This window comes from Podarcis gaigeae (assembly GCF_964106915.1).
Source record: "Podarcis gaigeae genome assembly, chromosome: 3".
NCBI classification, from domain to species: Eukaryota; Metazoa; Chordata; class Lepidosauria; order Squamata; family Lacertidae; genus Podarcis; species Podarcis gaigeae.
The window spans coordinates 58,641,618-58,661,850 of record NC_139680.1 but is presented as its reverse complement, the minus strand read 5'-3'; the positions used below and the strand labels follow the sequence as shown (position 1 = coordinate 58,661,850).

At 43.3% G+C, this 20,233-nt stretch overlaps 1 protein-coding gene and 1 long non-coding RNA gene across 20 annotated transcripts in view; one reads left to right on the top strand and one right to left on the bottom strand.

The window, feature by feature from the left end:
• Positions 1-3,194: 3,194 nt before the first annotated feature.
• On the bottom strand, positions 3,195-7,665 carry LOC310841062. The gene is made up of 4 exons (XR_014562312.1): positions 7,448-7,665; positions 5,529-5,641; positions 4,308-4,399; positions 3,195-3,281 (listed from the first exon to the last, which is right to left on the bottom strand). It is a non-coding gene; the product is annotated as an uncharacterized lncRNA (long non-coding RNA).
• Positions 7,666-8,464: 799 nt separating this feature from the next.
• The window catches only part of EPB41L2 (erythrocyte membrane protein band 4.1 like 2), an 81,225-nt gene continuing 69,456 nt past the window's right edge, over positions 8,465-20,233 (top strand). For 5 of the 19 annotated variants that reach the window (XM_083731103.1, XM_083731095.1, XM_083731094.1 and 2 more), the window contains exon 1: positions 8,652-8,785. Coding sequence is in view for 3 of the 19 variants with exons in the window: in XM_083731108.1 (XP_083587234.1) it covers position 8,881 (1 nt within the window). In the remaining 16 variants the exon portion in view is untranslated. Of the gene's footprint in view, positions 8,786-8,860; positions 8,882-20,233 lie in introns of those variants that run through there. The other 14 variants (XM_083731097.1, XM_083731110.1, XM_083731105.1 and 11 more) reach the window with 7 other exon arrangements.

The window sequence follows — 20,233 nt, the reverse complement described above, 5'->3', positions numbered from 1 at the left end:
ACAACCCTTTTCAAAACAACCAGTGTTTGTGTGTGTTGTAGGACGGTGGAAAAAATGGCCGATCTGGATTCTGAACTATTACGGTAGTTGAAAAATGGCTGCAGTCCTTTACACACTTACCTGAGAGTAAATCATACTGATCTCATGACTTATTATGAAGTACATATGAAGTCATGCACAACCATTCACCATGCTTATAATGAGTAACTATTTACTCAGAGCACTTGAAGTGTCACATACCTTTGATTCTGCATTAGTTATGGTATACAGTGGTACCTCGGTTTTTGAACCGAATCCGTTCCTGAAGACGGTTTGAGTTCTGAAATGTTTGAAAACCGAGGCACAAAGGGTGGCCTGCATATTTAATTGAAAAAATTGAGAAACACTCAGTGGAAGCTGTTCTGCATAGCTGTCAACTTACAGATTTGAAAATAAGGGACCAGCAGCCTTGAAAATAAGGGACCAGAAGTCAAAATAAGGGACCTGCAGCCTCACCTGTTCCAGGCACTCCAGTCTTCCTGTCCTCCTGCAGTCTGGTCAAACTCATGCTGGTAGCTTTGAGAACACTGTCCAACCAACTTTGTAACCAGAGGTTCAACTGAATAGAATCTGAATCACATGCACCACAAGGCCTATGCAGCCTCAACTTAAGATGGCTCCCCGGCCTGGCTTTGCACTGCAAAGTTTGCAGCAGCACGTGCAACAAAATGGCGTCCAGCATTCAAAAAAAACCCTCAGCTTGCATTAAGTAGCCACACACAAGGCATCCCAGCTCCACCCCCCAGTCGTTCTTAGACTTCTTATTGGGTGAGCAACACAGCCAAGCAACACAGTTGGAGCCTCCCTCCTCCCTGGCCGGCAGGGAGGGAGGGAGAGGAGCTGCTTCATTTGAAATTTAAGGGACAACATTTAAGGGACATCCATCAATAAGGGACAGCAGTGGGACATGGCGCTGGAATAAGGGACTGTCCCTTCAAATAAGGGACACTTGACAGCTATGTGTTCTGAGGTACAAAAATGGAAGCATTTACTTCTGGATTTTCGACTTTTGAGTTCCGAAATGTTTGTCAATGGAGACGTTCAAAATCCCAGGTACCGCTGTATATAATTATATATTATATAGTCTTAGAATAATAAGAGTTAGAAGGGATCATAGTCATAGAATAATAGAGCTAGAAGGTCAACCCCTTACAAAGCAGGAATCCTTTGCCCAACATGGGGCTCGAACTCATGAACTTCAGTTTAAGAGTCTCATGCTCTACCAACTGAGCTATCTTGTTGAGTGTTATAAGTACATATAATAAGTACATACAGCTCTTATGTTAGGAAAAAAATACTTGCAGGACTGTGGTGTATTTCACACAACAATTTCAAATCATTTGCTGTAAAAAAGGTAAGAAAGCATGGTAAAAGGTATTTGTTTTTGTAAAGCAGCAACCCTAAAGCATTGGGTCTTCAAGTGGGACAACCACATATAAATATATGGTAAGAAATTAAGAAACGGGTCCCCAGATGCATGTTTGGGGTCAATTTGAGTCCTGGGTACGAAAATATTGAAACTTCAGACCTAAACCCCAACTTTCAGAATACACCCTTTCAATAAAAGCTTTGAACATTAACAGCTATCAAATTAGATAACAAAACCTTGCTGCCGTAAAGCAGCAATAAAGAACCAACAAGAATAAAAGGAGTAATAATAATAATAATAATAACAATAATAATAATTTTTATTTATACCCTGCCCTCCCCAGCCAAGGCTGGGCTCAGAGCGGCTTACAAGCAATAATAAAAACAAGTTAAATGATTACAACTTAAAAACAAAATTAAAAAATACAACATTAAAATACTGAAACATTAAAATATTAAAATGTAGCCTCATCGCAGAAGGAGAAGGAAAAGAAAAAAGAAAGAGAGGGAGGGAATCAAATTGGCTCCAAGTCAAAGGCCAGGTGGAACAACTCTGTCTTACAGGCCCTGTGGAAAGAAATCAGATCCTGCAGGGCCCTGGTCTCGTGAGGCAGAGCGTTCCACCAGACCGGAGCCAGAGTTAAAAAGGCCCTGGCTCTGGTTGAAGCCAATCTAACTTCCTTAGGGCCCGGGACCACAAGGGTGTTGCTATTTATGGACCTTGAGGCTCTCCGTGGGGCATACCGGGAGAGGCGGTCCAGTAGGTATGAGGGTCCTAGGCCGTGAAGGGCTTTCAAGGTCAAAAGCAGCACCTTAAATCTGACCCTGTACTCCACCGGGAGCCAGTGCAGCTTGAAAAGCACTGGGTGAATATGCTCCCATGGCAGGGACCCCATGAGGAGTCTCGCTGCAGCATTCTGCACCCGCTGGAGTTTCTGGGACAGCTTCAAGGGCAGCCCCGCGTAGAGCGAATTACAGTAGTCAAGCCTGGAGATGACCGTCGCATGGATCATTGTGGCCAGGTCGGGGCAGGAAAGGTAAGGGACCAACTGCTTGATGCGGTGAAGGTGGAAAAATGTCACCTTGGCTGTTGCTGTAACCTGCGCCTCCATGGAAAGGGAGGCGTCAAGGATTACACTCAAACTCTTAACGGAAGGCAATGAGTAATAGCAGTAATATCCATACAAACATTAACTAGCAATAACAATAACTCAGGAAAATAGGACTGGTTTTATGTGATGCCTAAAACTTAACAAAGCAGGCATCAAACAATTGACTTCTGGGAAACGACTCCAAAATGTGCAGGTTTTGGGGAAACCATCTTTGTTTCATCTAACCTTGCAGCAGATGGAGAGGGGGAGAGAAATCAACATCTATTGAAGATTTTAAAGAGTAGTTAAGCTAATATGGTAGCTGGAAGCTCTTCAAAATGTTCTTTGCAGGGAGCTACAGGGTTGGCAATGTGGTGCTGCAAATAGTGTAAAGTACTGTACTTTTCCGTCCATTAGACCACCCCCCCCCCCCGTTTTGGGGGACTCAATTTTAAGAAAATGAGAGGAGATGGCCCAAAGTTGTTGAGTCTCTCCCCCCATACCGCTGTGCACGGGTAATGATCCAGGGAGTGCTTCCTGCAGATCACTCCCTGCGCGCAACAGCATCTCCCCCCGCCCCATGCCACTATCCGTGTATTGGACGACTCCAGTTTTTTGACATGATTTTTGTTTCAAAAAACTTCATCCAATACAAGGAAAACTACAGTATTTCATTGTTAATTTTTATTTTGTGGTATTGTTTTATGAGCCTTGTTGACAGAACTGCTTTAAGTTGTGGTCCACCATTTTATTGCAATTTGATTTGGTGACTATTCTGGGTGTCTGTAAAAGAAAAAAAAGCAAACTCTTAAAACAGGACAAAAATGGAACTTTTCCCCCTTTTAAAATGCCTGTGATTTCCATACGCTCCCTCCAATCCTGTGGAATATTATGACGGTTAACAACTTGGACTTCAATACATGGGTAAGAATAGGATGGAATTTCTAACATCAAGATACCCTGCCATCTGTTTCTCTTTTAAGAAAAAACCCTCTCTCCACAAATCGGCTCTTTTAAGCTTTGCTGGGAGAAAGCACTGTATCATATGACCCGTTTTAAAAACCACTTACACAGGCTTTACAAGTCAAAACAGCACCTTGAACTTCTCGTGCACAATTTACTGGCATCCAACACTGCCATGAGCAACGCTTAATAGCTGCAAATGCTCATTTGTTGCTGTCATAATATAAGTACAGCTATTAATAATAATTAGCTGTGTGGAAACGGGAAGGAGTCCCATAAAGACAGTTACATTTGACCCAGGGTTGCCCAAAAGTTTTCCGAGGCCTGAGAGAAAAACGGAAGAGTAGGTTGCACGACTGAGGTAGAACTGTATATGACAACAGAGGCAAATTGTAGCTGGGAGCCATGGGAACGGCTGGGCTGGACTCCATATCAAGAAGTAATTCACCTTGCTCAGTTATAGTTGATGGGCTGTCAGCCCCAAGCTGGTGAAGCCCAGGGAGCAAGAGTACAGGTCACCATGGCCTAGCAAGAGATGTGGATGCTCAAAAGGAGACGGAGGGCCAAAATGTCTGTAATGCTAAACGTGTAGCATGCAACTGCAGCTGCATTTATTTATTTAAAAGTGGGTGTGGATTGCCAGCACACAGAGAGGGATTATGATCCAGATGAAAATCCCATCCCCCTCACCCAGCTATTGGGCTGAAAAAGAAATAAAACTCCCACTGGAACTGGAGGGAACTTCACCCCAATTCCTGATGAACCCCACAGAACAACTGGCGGACCTGGGAAAAGACACACTGAGGCTCTTGCATTCGTCTGGTAAAATAGTACTTGTCTGCTCACCCTTCATATCTCCAGCCTGTATGGTTGGTTAATGGAGGGCATCGGTTCTCTGATGCCAATGCCTATCTAAGCCCAGGCAGAGGTTGCTTGACCTAGTATAAGAAACAAAATAAGGAATCGGATCTTATGAAAGGAAAGCACACCTTTCGCTGTGTTAGCAGACAGCTTGCCCTACCAATTTTCGGAACCATTAAATAGGTTGTTGCTGGATGGAAGCTGACGGGAATTGGTAGTCCAAAACGTTGGGAGGGTACTAGGTTAGCGAAGGATAAAGCACAGATTTACAATCCAGCTGCTTAAGAACATTTAAAACAAAACCCAGAGGTATAAATATAGGGCTGTATTCAACAAAGTCTTACTCATAGTATACCTATTGAAATTAATGAATCTAAGTTAGTGATATTCATTAATTTCAGTGGGTCTATCCTCCATTTAGTTGAATATCACTGTTGGATTTTTTAAAAAATCAATTAAAAACCCAATAGTTTCAAAAAATAATAGAATTTCATAGCTCAAGGACATTTGGAATTATTATTCCCATTTTGTCCACCCTGAAAACTCAAGAACAAAGTCACACTGGATTCAAACAAAATGTGTCCAGATAACAATTTCATAGAGCTACAGCTTAAATGTTTTCTTGTGGTGTGAGTTGTGAGAAAAGAGCATTCACCAGAAACTCCCTTTACAGCTCATAAATTCCTCATTTTTGAAGCAGAAATGAGACCCGTGGAAGAGAATGGAGACAGCATTGTCATTTAAACCAACAACGCTGACAGCTAGACTGTTTACTTTTCTGCTGTGGTTCTTTTTTCCCTTTACATAAGCCAGGGGTCACAGTCGCAGCCTAGCCAAACAGCCTAAAAAACACAAGGAAAGGGAATAAAAATCGGCTATTAGATGTAGAAGGCACAGCTGAAGCCCAAGACTCTTTGCACACTGTTAAGGAGGACAGTTGGTTGAGGAAAGAGAGGGAAGAGAATTATAAAGATGCTTCCTTTTCTTTCTGGCCTTGCCTAATCCAGGAAAAACATTTTGCTTTTGTCACTATGCTTGGAAGATTTAATTGAAAGAAGGGTCCCCCAGCTCCAGTTGTTTATAACCCTACGCCAATTAAACTTGCTCAGGCTGATGCTGTTAAAAACATCAGCAGCTGCAGCAGCGCAGCGCAGCAAAGCAGCTATAAGAGGAAAAGATCAGGGTGGGACTTTTCTCCTTTCATACCTTCAAAAGTTCATGATCGCTGAAGGAGAAAGAGCTGCTTCTGCTGCTTCTGGAGACAATCAGGGCCAGAGCTGTAGAACATTCCTGCCATTTTTCCCGAGCTTCTTCAAGCTCTGGGGAAAACAGAAATGTGGAGACAAAACACATAGGCTGTGTTGACACAACCACAAGTGCAAACTGTGCCAAGTATTACTGTAGGCAGCCCATTCAGAAGCAATCACTTGACTCTTCTTCAATTCAAGACACAGTTGTGCTCAAAGTAGGATTAATGTGCAGAGCACAGCACTTGATTCAGTTTCAAGGCCAACTGTGAGAAATGACATGTAGCTTTGGAGGGTACACCATGATATCCCACCAGCCACAGGTAAGATGAAACAGAAGGTTGTTGCACTCAGGGCTCTGCTTGTGGGCTTCTCATGGCTGGTCACCACATGTGCATGTAGTCAGATCCACTAGGGCTCTTCTTATGTTCTTTTGGCACTTCTTGCGAGTAGAACTGCAGTCCTTTCTTCCCATTCTGGATCTGACATTTCCCTGGCAAACAGGGGCTGCTAATAGGTTTCTTCTGCTTTATCTCCCAGAAGACTGGAGCCCCTGTCTGGGTGATGCTCCAGAGTTTGTATCTATAGGCATCATTTGTTGATCTCCTTGGCCACTGGAGACCCTACACTCATTGGGCAATAATATGGGCTATTCCTTGGAATGCACCTGCCTCCAGCCATGAAGGCATAGCATATCCAGCATGGCTAGCAACCATTGATAGCCTAATCCTCCACTCATTTTTCCAATCCTCTTTTTTAAAGCCATCCAAGTTGGTGGTCATCACTGCCTCCTGTGGGAGCAGGTTTCATAGTTTAACTATGTGCTATGTGAATAAATACTTTATCTTCTGAATCTTCTGCATTTCCTTAAAAGGGACAGTGCTGCTCAAACAGTTCCTTTAGGCTACTGACAGTCCCCTTCAGGAACCAATAGCATGAGCATCCTATTAGCCCAGCTGTCTTTTTCCTAGGATCAGCCTGCCCATTAGTAAAATGACGACAGAACAAAATATTGCCTCAGGTGAAAAAGATAAGCTCAGTTTTCATGTTTTGCTGAGGTTATAATCTCAGAGAAGTAAATTGGCATTAAGCAGTGTGCCCTAATTTATAGTTACAGCTAAAACATTAACTCGGTTCAGCAAAGGTGTTTGCTGACAAAAAGTTTGAAAGCACATCAAAGTGCAAGTAGATAAATAGGTACTGTTCCGGCGGAAAGGTAAACGGCGTTTCCGTGCGCTGCTCTGGTTTCGCCAGAAGCGGCTTAGTCATGCTGGCCACATGACCCGGCAAAACTGTCTGCGGACAAGCGCTGGCTCCCACGGCCAGTAAAGTGAGATGAGCGCCACAACCCCAGTCGTCCGCGACTGGACTTAACGGTCAGGGTAAAGTATGGTTATATTTCATGGACTGGGTAAAGACAAAGTGAAATACAAGCAAGTTTCCATGAGGGTCAATTCTCTTGAAATTACACAGAAACATGGGGAAAGATAACCTGTTCCTGATTATCAGCCAGAGGATAAACTGTTCTTGGAGCTTCCACTGTCTGCAGTGTGAATTCTACAGCTATAAAGTGCTCTGTGACTGCAAAAGTGAAGGGAAAGCAACCTGGTGATAGTGAGTCCAGAGGACCAAGAATTGTTAAAAGCTGCATTCCTGCTTCCTAGATAGAACTTTTCTCAAGCTTTTCCTAGCTGATATCTGCTCTTTTGGACTCAGCATATCACATCCTGTTTTTAATCTCCTTTCCCTTTCCCATAACACTCATCTGATTTAGACTGTGAATTGGAAGGCTGGGGCTGTCTGAAATATCATCACCTTTGTATAGAATGTAGTGCTTAAAAACAGTTAATATTAAATTGTATTTCATTATTCCCTGACCTCCTGGTTCGGATTCTGGAGGTCACCAATGAAGCTATCCCTCCATCTTTTGGATTGATGTGAATACGTGATGACTTGCATGATGAATTTGTTTTAACCTGTGGCACCACTGAATGTTTGGGCTGCTAATGTTATATAAAACAACACTCTAATAAAGTAGAATCTTAAACATCCCCTGCTCAACCACAGCACCGCTGATTGTTTGTCCTCATCTAGGACTGGATTCCAGCCTGAAATCCTAGGCACTGCTGTTCACTCAGCAGCTCTACTAAATTTAAAGGTAAAGGTACCCCTGCCCGTACGGGCCATTCTTGACAGACTCTGGGGTTGTGCGCCCATCTCACTTAAGAGGCCAGGGGCCAGCGCTGTCCGGAGACACTTCCGGGTCACGTGGCCAGCGTGACAAAGCTGCATCTGGCGAGCCAGAGCCGCACACGGAAACGCCGTTTACCTTCCCGCTGGTAAGCGGTCCCTATTTATCTACTTGCACCCGGAGGTGCTTTCGAACTGCTAGGTTGGCAGACGCTGGGACCGAGCAGCGGGAGCACATGTATAAGATAGCAGGCTTACATAAAAGTAAGTCCAGCAAACAGACCTCAGAGAGATGTACAATAACCACAATAAAAGCAAAACACCAGAACCAAAAAGTGAACAGTAGCGATCATAAAACAATAAAAACTGCAGGTCAACAAACGGCAGCTCCTTCAAAATGCCAGGCAAGCAGGAAATCCTTAACCTGTAACATGATGGATCACATAAACGACACAAGAAGCCTTTTACTTCCATCCAAATCTCCGTCTGCGGCTTTTCTTTAATACGAAACATATTTCTAGCGCCGCTAAAAACACACTGATTTCACATGTACCAAACCAATCCCTGCCCATATCAGCGCGCACAGTTTTTCTTTTCATTTCATTTCTCTTCCTGGGCCAGCCTCGTCTATGCAACAGCGAAGGAGCGCGAAGGCGGGCCAGCTCGAAACTACAAGCCGCCTGAAGACCATTGTGGGCGTGGCTAGAAAGAGCGGGACGAAGGGAGGGTGGCTGAGCAAGAGAAACAGAGGCTGCCGATTGATGGGCAGAGCGCGAGAGGGGAGGAAAAACACAACACCCAAGAGGGAATAGGTGGGGCTGGCCGTCGTTCTGGAGCCTGCGATTGGCCGAGGGTCAAAACCGGGGGCGGGGCTGCTGGCGGAGGCCGGGACGCGGGGAGGGGGCTGGAGCCGCGCTGACGGCCTTGGCCAGGGAATTTCAATTTCGAATGAGGCTGAGGGAGGCGGTGGCGCAGCGGCCAGACGGGGAAGCGAGAGGCAGGAGGAGGAGGAAGCCCGCCGAGGAGGTAGGAAAGCCCTACAGGCGCCGCCGGCAAAGTTGGTGCGGGACGTAGCAGCGCTGGGTTGTTTTTGGCGGGCTTCGCTGTCGTAACCGAGAGTGAGTGAGGCGGCGCTGGGGAGCCGCCGCCGCTTCCCTTCCTCTCCACGGCTGCGAGCGAGCGAAAGGGACGCGGAGTGAGCCTGAGGGGGAAGTAGGCGAAGCGCAGCAGCCGCTCTCTTGACGGAGCCGGGTCCCCTTTCCCCCGTTTTCTCCTCATAGACACTCGGCCTGGCTTTTGCTCTGCCCCCCACCCCGAGCCGCCCTTCTCCCGGCCGCCGTTTGGCTTTCAGTTCCGGCGGAGTTACTCCCCGAGGGGCGGCCGGCAGGGAGGCGGCTACGACGGCCCGGGTTCCTGCTCTTCCCGCTCCGCCGCCTCCTCTCAGCCCCTGGTGATGTGGGGCTCCAGCTGGAGTCGCCTCGCGGTTGGAGTAGGTGGGGGGGATTTCTTTGGGGGGAGGGGGTTTCAAGCCTCCTCTGCCTGCAGCCCCGGTAGGGAGGAGAGGCGGCGGCGAAGACGACGACGATAGCGCGGGTGGGGGGAAGAGCAGCTCTGAGGCGAAGATGCACGTCCGCTGGGGCTGCAGCTGCCGCCTTCCTTCTCGGGAAATCCGCTGCCCTCCCTCAGCGCGAGGGGAAGGGACTGTGGCGCTGAGGAGGGAGGAGGATGCAAAAGCAAAGCAGGGAAACGGCGCTGCACCGCGTGTTCCTGCCCCTCTCCAAAGCTTGGGGTGTGTGCAGCGTGTGACATCCTGCCTAGCGGGGTTTGGGTGTGTGCGGGGCGGGAGAGGGAAGCCCTCTTTCCCTCCGCAGGTTTTTAATCCCAGCAGCGGCTTTCTCCTCCTTCCTGCCGAGGGTTCAGCTGAGCCGCCCCCCTCCCCCGGGAAGCCGTCAGTCTCCACCTTTTGTTCAAATTTCCCTCGTTTACATCCCCTCCCACGCGCGCCACGACGCGGGAATGTGATCCGCGTGGGGGCGGGAATGAGCGCCAGGCTCTGGGATGCCGATTCCTGGCCAAGAGTCCCGACGTATTCGCTGTCCTGGAAGCCCCCTGCAGGCCGCCGGGACTGTTGTGACCTGCGTCGTAACGCGATGTGTTTATGTGTAGCCTCGTCTCCCGTGTTTGCGGTGATTGGTGGGCGGGGAGCCCTGGCCCATTTAGTGGGAAGAACTAAAGCTCTTGCCGGTGGGTGATAGCTTTATCGGCACCAACTAAAAAGTCACAGCGTACTGATTTTGGTATACCGAGAAAGGTTATTCAGAGCAAATGGGATGCGAAGCGAAGTAGCGAGTGGGGTGGGGAAAGTGGACATAATGAAAAAGCTTAAAATGGACGCAGGAGGTATTATGCAGACTTGATTAGATTAGAATGTGGTAGGTTGCAAATGGGTTGCATTAAAGCAGTGGTGTCCAAACTTTTTTCAAAGAGGGCCAGATTTGATGGCCAACCAAGTGGTTGAGCTTTTATTAGGGTTGAAGTTGTTAAGTTTTTTACCCCAGGAAATAAACTGCCACAGGGGCTGGATTAAACTGACCTGCCGGCCAGATTAGGCCCCCCAAAATGATCTTTTGACATGCTTGCATTGAAGCCCGTTTACCCCTATTCCCTTTTGAAAACACCACAAACGTCATGGTTACTCAAAGCTGTTCTAAAGACAGCATGCTCTAATTTTAAGGTGTGCTGAGTATGTTCATTGATCACTTGAAGCAAAATAGGGTGGAGTTAGGGTGTATGCCCCCCTCAAGTATTATCTTTATATGGTAGAAACACTCCTCACACCTCCTTCAGTTTTAAGATTGCTGGATGGCTAAATTTGGTATTCCTCAATATACACATACACATATTGTGTTGGCCCACTATGACAAATCCAAAAGAATAGGGCTTTTACAATAGGGCTGTGACAATACTTGTTCATGTAAACAGTACCATTCCATTCAGCAATAGTAAGTTTCCATCTAATTCTAGAGGTGGAGTGGTAAAGTTTTCTCTGTTGTACATTTGAGGAAGAAGTCCACTTCATCTCCCACAAATTGGAAATGCTAAAAGGCTGTTTATAAAATACTATTAACTTCTGCTCACCATAACTCAAGTGCCCATGTGCTTTTTAGAATATGATTTGGCAACTATGGAAATAATTCATTTCCACTTGTCTTAAGTGTCTGCCTAGCATAGCATAGCCATATTCTCTTTTTAAAAAATATTGGTCATGATAAGCTAAAAAATATGGATGTGATTTTGACATTTTGTTTTGTTAGGTCTTTGAGGCTAGGATGCTCCAACATGTGAGGGGTAATTTTGGATAAAGAGTTTGAGATAAGAGTTGCATGTGGATTTGTTAAACTTGTAGCTTTGCTGGTGATCTGGATAGTATGATCTGTAAGTAAGAAGCTTTGTTTGGAGCTTGACAACGAAAGTGTGGCAGTTCTAAAGAGGCTAGTGCCACCTTCTAGAGAGGATGGTGGGAAAATGAATGTAACCTACTGGCAAGGAGTGCACTGTTACTTCTCTTTCTTGCCATCACTTGCTTATTACCTAGATCAGAAGCTGAGTGATTCCCACTGACTTATGAAGTCTACTGGGAGTAGGAGACTGCTAGTTAAAGTCTGCTGCTTGACATTTCTATTTGATCCCTCTCCTAGTTTCTCATGCAGTTTAGCCCAGTAGTGTAGCTCAAGTGGTTCAAGCAATGGTGTGTGTGTGTGTGTGTGTGTGTGTGTGTGTAACTAACAGCCTTTGGGTGTGTTTGGGAAGCAGTACAGAAATCAAATTGAGCAGTGTGTTTATTAAAAGCTGGAAGAGGAACCGTAAGTAGGTGAAATCAAAAGGAAAACACTAAATATTATTTTTGTATTTAATCCTATACTGTATTAGGAAAACCTAACATAGCAAAACTTATTCTTATGGTCAGCTTTGCCCTGGGTAACCTCTGAAGTTGGTAGGAAGGCAAGGAAGAAAGTATGTGGTCATAATATCACTTTTTATGCAATTTGATTGTGGTGATAATGATTAACAGCTAGACTAAGGAAGGAGGGACTTAGACAAGGATGCTGGAGGTGACTAACACTCATTTCCCTCTAGGAGGTGAGAAGTGGGATAGAGATGACTGCCAGAATCACAATGCTGGTGCTTTAGATATTTGACAGGCATATGAAGTCTGCTATTCCGGTCAACTCCATGGAAGGAGTTGGGCGGGCTGTGAGAGGGGACTGTAGAAAAGATGATCTTAAAGAATTTCTGTGGGCAAAGTGCACTGCAGTTAAGAGATGAAGCTTCTGCCCAGGAGGAGCGAATGGTATTTCATTTCAGAAGGTGGGCTTCTGAGAACCATGGACAGAACTAGTGTCCCACCCCTTTCCATCACAGTTTTCTACCCCACATTTATCTGCTGGTTCATGCTCTGTGGAATAGTCACTCTTGCTTATAAGTGCCTGAAGTTTCTGTTGTGGGTGCCTAGTAGAATGTTTTTTGGGTGAATATCTCTGCATATAGGCATTATGTGTTTAAAGGTGGATACCATAAATCAGGCTCTCCAAATAATTTTGTACTACAGCTTCCACCATTCCCAGCCAGCATTCCCATGCTCATGGATGAAGGGTGTTGTAAGGCACAAACCTGAAGATACAACATTGGCTTTCCCTGCCAGAAATTAAGCTACATTTTCTGATCTTGAAAAATTAAGTTCTCTTATAAATCAATATAGATAAGGTTTGATAGGAGATAGCCTGTTTCCCTAGCTTCCTAGTGTCAGCAATACCACACTTCAGTTACTGTGCCATATCATATTATTTTAGCTTTTTCATTTCATTTCATTTACACTTGTATACCACCTCCCTTCTGTCATGGAACACAAGGCACCTTACATGTTGTTCCCATCTGGTCATCCATCCAGGCATTGGCCTGGCCTAGATCTATTGATCATTAGTCACCATGCATTTCTGGGTAATAGTAGTTGTTTTGTGTCCATGTTCTTACTGCTCACACATTAAAAAAGTACAGAATAAACTATATTTGCCTTTGCTTGGTCTTGTTCATCTTTTTTTTAATAAATATTTATTAAAAATTTTAAATATAAGTGCAAAGATAATAAACAATATAACATATATCATAACATAGTTTCATAACTTCTTTGGACTCCCTCGCGTTTCCCGCTCCCACTTGCATCATTACAAACTTTTGCCAGCAATTTATCATCTTGTTTACAATCTTACTTCCCGTTCATTTGAATATAATCTAATGATTCTCCAAAAGGTTTATATTTTCCTCAGTCTCACTTATCGTCCTAATTCCATCTAATTTAGTGGTGCTCAGTTATTTATGATCTAGCATCCTTCTTAACATTCAACCAAATTACAGTATTTTTGTAGATAAATCTTGAATTTCTTCCAGTCTTCTTCAACCCTCTCTTCTCCCAGGTCTCGGATTCTGCCGGTCATCTCGGCCAGTTCCATATAGTCTATCAGTTGCATCTGCCATTCTTCCAGTGTGCGTAGATCTTGAGTTTTCCAATGCTTGGCGATGAGTATCCTTGCTGCTGTTGTTGCATACAGGAAAAAAGTTCTGTCCTTCTTTATCACCCTCTGGCCGACAATACCCAAGAGGAAGGCCTCTGGTTTCTTAGGGAAGGTATACTTAAATACCTTTTTCAACTCATTATATATCATTTCCCAGAAGGCCTTCACTCTAGGGCACGTCCACCAGAGGTGAAAGAATGTTCCTTCATTTCCTTTACATTTCCAGCATTTGTTATCAGACAAATGGTATATTTTGGCAAGTTTGACTGGGGTCATGTACCATCTATATATCATTTTCATTACATTTTCCTTCAAAGCATTACATGCAGTGAAGTTCAACCCAGTGGTCCACAACCTTTCCCAGTCCTCAAACATGATATTATACCCAATATCCTGTGCCCACTTTATCATAGCCGATTTAACCATTTCATCTTGTGTATTCCATTTTAACAGCAAGTTATACATTCTTGAAAGTACCTTAGTCTTAGGTTCTAACAGTTCTGTTTCCAATTTCGATTTCTCCACCTGGAACCCTAACTTTTTGTCATTTTTAAAGACTTCTTTAATCTGAGTGTAGTGTAACCAGTCTCGCACTTTATCCTTCATTTTCTCCAAACTCTGCAATTTCCAATTGTCTCCATCTTTTTCTAATATTTCCCAATATTTTGGCCATTTGGCCTCCATATTGGGTCTTTTTCGGGCCTTAGCTTCCAGAGGTGAAAGCCACCTTGGAGTTTTGTTTTCCAATAAGTCTTTAGATTTTGTCCAGACATTAAACACTGATTTTCTGACAATATGGTTCTTAAAGGCCTTATTGATCTTAACCTTGTCATACCATAAGTATGCATGCCAACCAAAAGCATTGTTAAAACCTTCCAGATCCAGTACATCAGTGTCGTCGAGAAGTAGCCAATCTTTTAGCCAGCAGAAAGCTGCGGCCTCATAGTACAACTTTAGGTCTGGCAGGGCAAAGCCTCCTCTTTCTTTCGCATCAGTTAATATCTTAAACTTAATTCTGGGCTTTTTGCCCTGCCAGACGAACTTAGAGATGTCTTTCTGCCACTTCCGGAAGCACTCTGTCTTGTCCACAATCTGTAGTGTTTGGAACAGAAACAACATTTTTGGCAATACATTCATCTTGATAGCAGCAATTCGGCCTAACAAAGAAAGTTTCAATTTTGTCCAACTGTCTAAGTCTCTCTTAATTTCTGACCAACATTTTTCATATGCTTGGTCTTGTTCATCTGTGTGTTTTCACTTTGCAGTTTTTGAGTTTGATCAGTGTAGGTAATATCTTCTGGAATGAATTGTTATGCACTGGAAAAAAGGTCGAAGTCTTAGCATAAACATTTCCAAAATTGCTTTGGGTGGGTCTGGAAAAGTTGTTAATTGTCAGGGGCATTATTCAGTGGGTGGTCATGACAGTCGTACCAAAATGTACACATGCATTGCAGCATTGCTGTTCACATTGCTAGGAGTTGTTTTCCCTTTTTTCAGGTATATCTTGGAGCACTGTAGAAACCTGCAAAACTAGTGTGACCAGAGAATATGTGGAATAGAAAAAGGGATGTGTAGTTCAGAGAATGACAGTTTTACAATTATGTCCCTAATTATTTTAAAAGTTATTGACTGCATTCATAAGAGTAGTACATGTGTGTGTGTGCGCCCATGTGCTAATGATAAATTGTGTGTTAATATATATCATAGAAGGGGACGCAGGTGGCGCTGTGGGTTAAAGCCTCAGCGCCTAGGACTTGCCGATCGAAAGGTCGGCGGTTCGAATCCCTGCGGCGGGGTGCGCTCCTGCTGCTCGGTCCCAGCGCCTGCCAACCTAGCAGTTTGAAAGCACCTCCGGGTGCAAGTAGATAAATAGGGACCGCTTACCAGCGGGAAGGTAAACGGCGTTTCCGTGTGCGGCTCTGGCTCGCCAGAGCAGCGATGTCACGCTGGCCACGTGACCCGGAAGTGTCTCCGGACAGCGCTGGCCCCTGGCCTCTTGAGTGAGATGGGCGCACAACCCCAGAGTCTGTCAAGACTGGCCCGTACGGGCAGGGGTACCTTTACCTTTACCTTTATATATCATAGAAAGGAAATTGAGTATCTGATTGTGACTTTGAACTAACTTCTATGGTATTAGAGTTCTATGGTAAACATCTTCAGATATGTTTAATGTAAAAATGTGGGCCAAGAAGTACGTAAATAAACAAATGGGACTGCTAGGTCACAAATGAACCACCATAAACGTTACTACTCCCCCTTTCCCCAAGTTCTGTGCTTTGTACATACCTCAAAGCATTGCTTTTTTTCTAGGGGTCCGCATACCCCTAAACATTTTGTGAATCTAAGTTTGGCCTCATTAAAGGGCAGCATTTCAATATGAGTAGGAAAATGAGAGTAGAATGGTACCTTGGGTAACATAGTCTTCAGGTAACATGCTCTTCAGGTAACAGACTCCGCTAACCCAGAAATAGTGCTTCAGGTTAAGAATTGTGCTTCAGAATGAGAACAGAAATCATGCTCTGGCAGCGCAGTGGCAGCAGGAGGCCCCATTAGCTAAAGTGGTGCTTCAGGTTAAGAACAGTTTCAGGTTAAGAACACACCTCTGGAACGAATTAAGTACTTAACCCGAGGTACCACTGTACCCCTAAACACTTTTTTTTTTTTTTAGCAAAAAAGACATTGCCTCAAAGTAGGGAGAGTGTGCATATTCACACGTGGATAACCTGGAAGAGGGGAGTCCAGAGTCACTCACTATACTTTGAGATTTAGCTTCTGTAAATTTCTGTGTCAGTCACTGAATTATTAAGATCGTTCTCTTGTTTAGCAAAACCATGAGCAAAAACAAATTTTAAAGCCAGCACATCCCAGGAAAAACTAGGAAGTTTTGTCATTTTTTTTCATAGCACAATTTTTGTTTCTCTTTTTTGAAGTTGTTCCGGTGCCCTTTTGCAAATTCAGAAACCCCCAACTACATTTACTAAAAGTGAAACAGTTTCAATGTGTTTAATGGATTATGGGTCATTGAGGGGTTTTTTTTTTTTAAAAAAGCCATTTATTAGTATGTCTAATTCTGACATACCCGTGGTTTCCATGCATAATAAAATAAATCTATTTACAGTCTTTATATTTAAGCACATTACCTAGGCAACAAGTGCCATGAAGCATCTAATTTACTATAAAATTATCCAGCTGCTGACTCTGTTTACCATAAGAGTTATTGAACATAAGACATGCTGCATACGTGGCAGTGTAGTGCTTCTGGAATGTGACCAATTGAATGTGACCTAGTGGCTCAGTTTCAGAGGCACTAAATTTCTAGCTGTAATTTAGGCTGTGATTTCTTTGAAGCCTAAAACATTAGCTTCTTGTGCATTACATGCTCAGGTGGTATTTGAACACAGAAATATCAGAACGACAATGATTTAGACTGCAGTGCGATGTAGTTCCCCCCACTCCTTAAAAAACAAAGAGACTTGAAATATCTTTCTACTTGAGGCCCACATTGTAATAAATATATTTTTTTCAGTTAAGTAGCTTTGTTGTACTTCAGTTTGTTTAAAGTGAATACTTAATCATATCTCCTGGGACAAACGTAAGGTTCTGCACTTAGGCAGGAATAATCAGATGCACAAATATAGGATAGGAGACACCTGGCTTAACACAGTACATGTGAAAAGGATCTAAGGCTCATCCTAAAGATCCCAGGCCACAGAGAGGTTAGGCTGGCCTCAACTAGAGCCAGGGCTTTCTCGGCCGCGGCTCCAATCTGGTGCAACGCTCTATCACAAGAGACTAGGGCTCTGTGGGACCTGTCATCTTTCTGCAGGGCCTGCAAGACAGAGCTGTTCCACCAGGCCTTTGGTCAGGGCGCAGCCTGACCCCCTCCTCTGGTAACCTACACAGAATTTTGCTTGATGGTTGCCATTAATTTGATTTTAATTAATTTTATAATGAATGTTTTTAGAATGTTGAACTATTTTGACTGTTGTTAGCCGCCCTGAGCCCAGCTTCGGCTGGGGAGGGCGGGATATAAATAAAATTTATTATTATAGTAGACCATAAGCCTAACATGAGGCTACAGTGTTATGCAGCAGCAAAAAAAAAAAAAAAAAAAAAAAAAAAAAAAGAAAAAAAGGAAAAAAGGAAAAAAGAAAAGAAAAGAAAAGAAAAGAGGCTAATTCAATTCTAGGATGCAGCAGCAAAAGCGCAGTGCCCATATCCAGGAAAGTAATAGTACCAATCTAATCTGCCTTGGTTGGACCCCACCTGGAGTACTGTGTCCAGCTCTGAGCACCACAGCTTAAAAAGGATATCAACAAGCTAGAATGTGTGCAGAAGAGGGCAACCAAGATGATTAAGGGTCTGGAAACCAAGTTTTATGAGGAACAGTTGAGGGAGCTGGGTGGGCTTAGCTTGGGGAAGAGAAGGTAGAGGTTATATGTTAAAGGTAAAGGACCCATGACAGTTAGGTCCAGTCGCGAACGACTCTGGGGTTGTGGTTTTCATCTCGCTTTACTGGCCGAGGGAGCCAGCGTTTGTCTGCAGACAGTTTTTCCAGGTCATGTGGCCAGCATGACTAAGCTGCTTCTGGCAAAACCAGAGCAACGCACGGAAACGCCGTTTACCTTCCCACCGGAGCGGTACCTATTTATCTACTTGCACTTTGACGTGCTTTCGAACTGCTAGGTTATCAGTCTTCAAATATCTGAAGTGCTTTCACATGTAAAATGGAGAAGGCTTGTTTTCTGCTGCTCCAGAGCGTAGCACCCAAACCAATGGATTCAAATTACAAGAAAGGAGTTTCTTACTAAACATTAGGAAACTTCTGACAGTAAGAGCTGTTTGATAGTGGAACATACTGCCTTGGAAGCGGGAAGTTTTTAAACAGCTGGATGGTCATCTCTTGGGGATTGTTTAGCTGTTATTCTTGCATTGCATTGGGTTCATTCCAACTCTGTGATTCGATGACTCTGTACCATTTGGATTACTGTTTCAAGTGAAAATGCTGCTTTGCTATTTAATTGGGAAAAACTCATGTTTCAGTGTTGAAAATACGTTATTTAATAGAAATGAGTTATTTTTTCTCTGCAGATATTTTGCGTTAGATACTGAGTAGAATGAAAGGATCCTTTGGCATTTTTTCTGTTTTGCTGCTTTGAGGAAAAAATAGTAAAACTGATTTAAATTGGTTAAAATGACTGATGAATATACAATCTGAGTCTACAGTATATAAGTTTGTTAGGAAGTCTCAAAGTGTGCATATGGAATATTAAAAAATGCTTCTCTTATAGTTAAAAAATGTGGCACACCCATTGTTTTCTGTTTTGGTACTGTGGAAATTTAGTCACAATAGGTTGTTTTACCCTTAAATAAATCCTTTTAATAAAAGCCACTTCATATTCTTGCATGACTTGGTGTTATTATTGTCTTTCTGGATATTTCTCATGAGCTTTGGGAAGAGAAAAAAGCTTCTGTGCTTGTGATTTTTTACCTTTATTGTTTTCATGTGCTCCAGGTAATGTTTAAAGTGGTTTATGTTTTGTAGACTTCAATACTGCTATCTTCCTATTTGAAAGCTTTATGCTTAGGGAGCAGTATTAAAATCACTTTGCTGTTTATGCGGGGGTAGCCTTTTTTCTTTGTGTTTTGGCTAATACAGCATTAGTAAAGTCATTACTTTTAGAGTGCCTCACACTAGCAGACTGATTTCAGTTTTTCAGGATCTACTTTGGGGGTAGATGCCCACCAATTGCAATCAATTTTAGTTAATCTGTACTAAATGGTCCTCACTTTAAGACTTCAAGTTGCTTAGCTGGATCAGACCTCCTAGTGGTGCAGGCATTAGTTGGTTTTGCTGGAAATTGGGGTATGTATAAAATTGTCCTGCAACTTACATACCATGTAAAGTTATATATGTAGCAGTTTTATATATAACTGTTTGGAATTGCTTTAATATTTTCTTTATAAATTAGTAGTGAATGAATGCTATAAGAGATTTGTGTGTACCTCCTGATATGTATAAGAAGCAGCTTGAAAGAAAAATCATTATTAAATGAATTCTCACCCAACCCTTACTTTCTCAGCACTCCTTGTCTTTTGCAGTTAAGTCAAGTGGCAGTTTAGAAGTTTTTGGTGGGGTTTTTTTTAGATTTCTAGAATAGCAAGTAGTAATGAATATTGGTATTCAGGTTCTGTGCTTTCTTGAAGTTGTTTGTAGCAGAGTAAATGTGATGTAAATGTAATAAAATAGGATTTTCCTACATAGTTTCAGTAGATTATGATAACATTTAAATCACCTTAGTACAGTAATTTTATTTAACATGTGTTCTCTTCAGAAAGGGGGGGGGGGTTCTGCTAAGAGTGTACTTGTTGTAACTTAGGCTGCAGCCCTATTCAGACTTATTCTGGAGCAAGTTCCACTGAACACTGTTTTAGGTAGCTTAAAAAAACAACCACCACCTGGTTGAGAGTGAGTAGACTAATGTCACCCAGTGTGTGTCATGTTTGTGTAGGGAACCTGAACTTTGGTCTCTCAACTCCAAATCTAGTAGGTATATATGCTATACTACAAGTTTTTGCATGATCCTTTCCCATTCTGTATGTACCATTGTGATAAATGGAGAGTGTAATTTTAATCCCTCCCCATGGCTGTGAAGCAGATAGACTCTGAATGCAAGGATAAAGCATGTTGCTTCAGGAAACAAAGCACTGGGTTTGCAATTCAACCTTTTGACTCTTCATGTGTTATCTAAACTGCAGCATCAGACAGTTGTCAGCATAGTGCTGTATGATCAGTATACTGTTCTCTTGTTTCCTGTCAATAATTTTTTCGTTTCCTTTTACTTGCGTAAGTAGTTTTTTCTCAAACACTTGAGAAATGTTGTTAATGCATCATGATTATTTT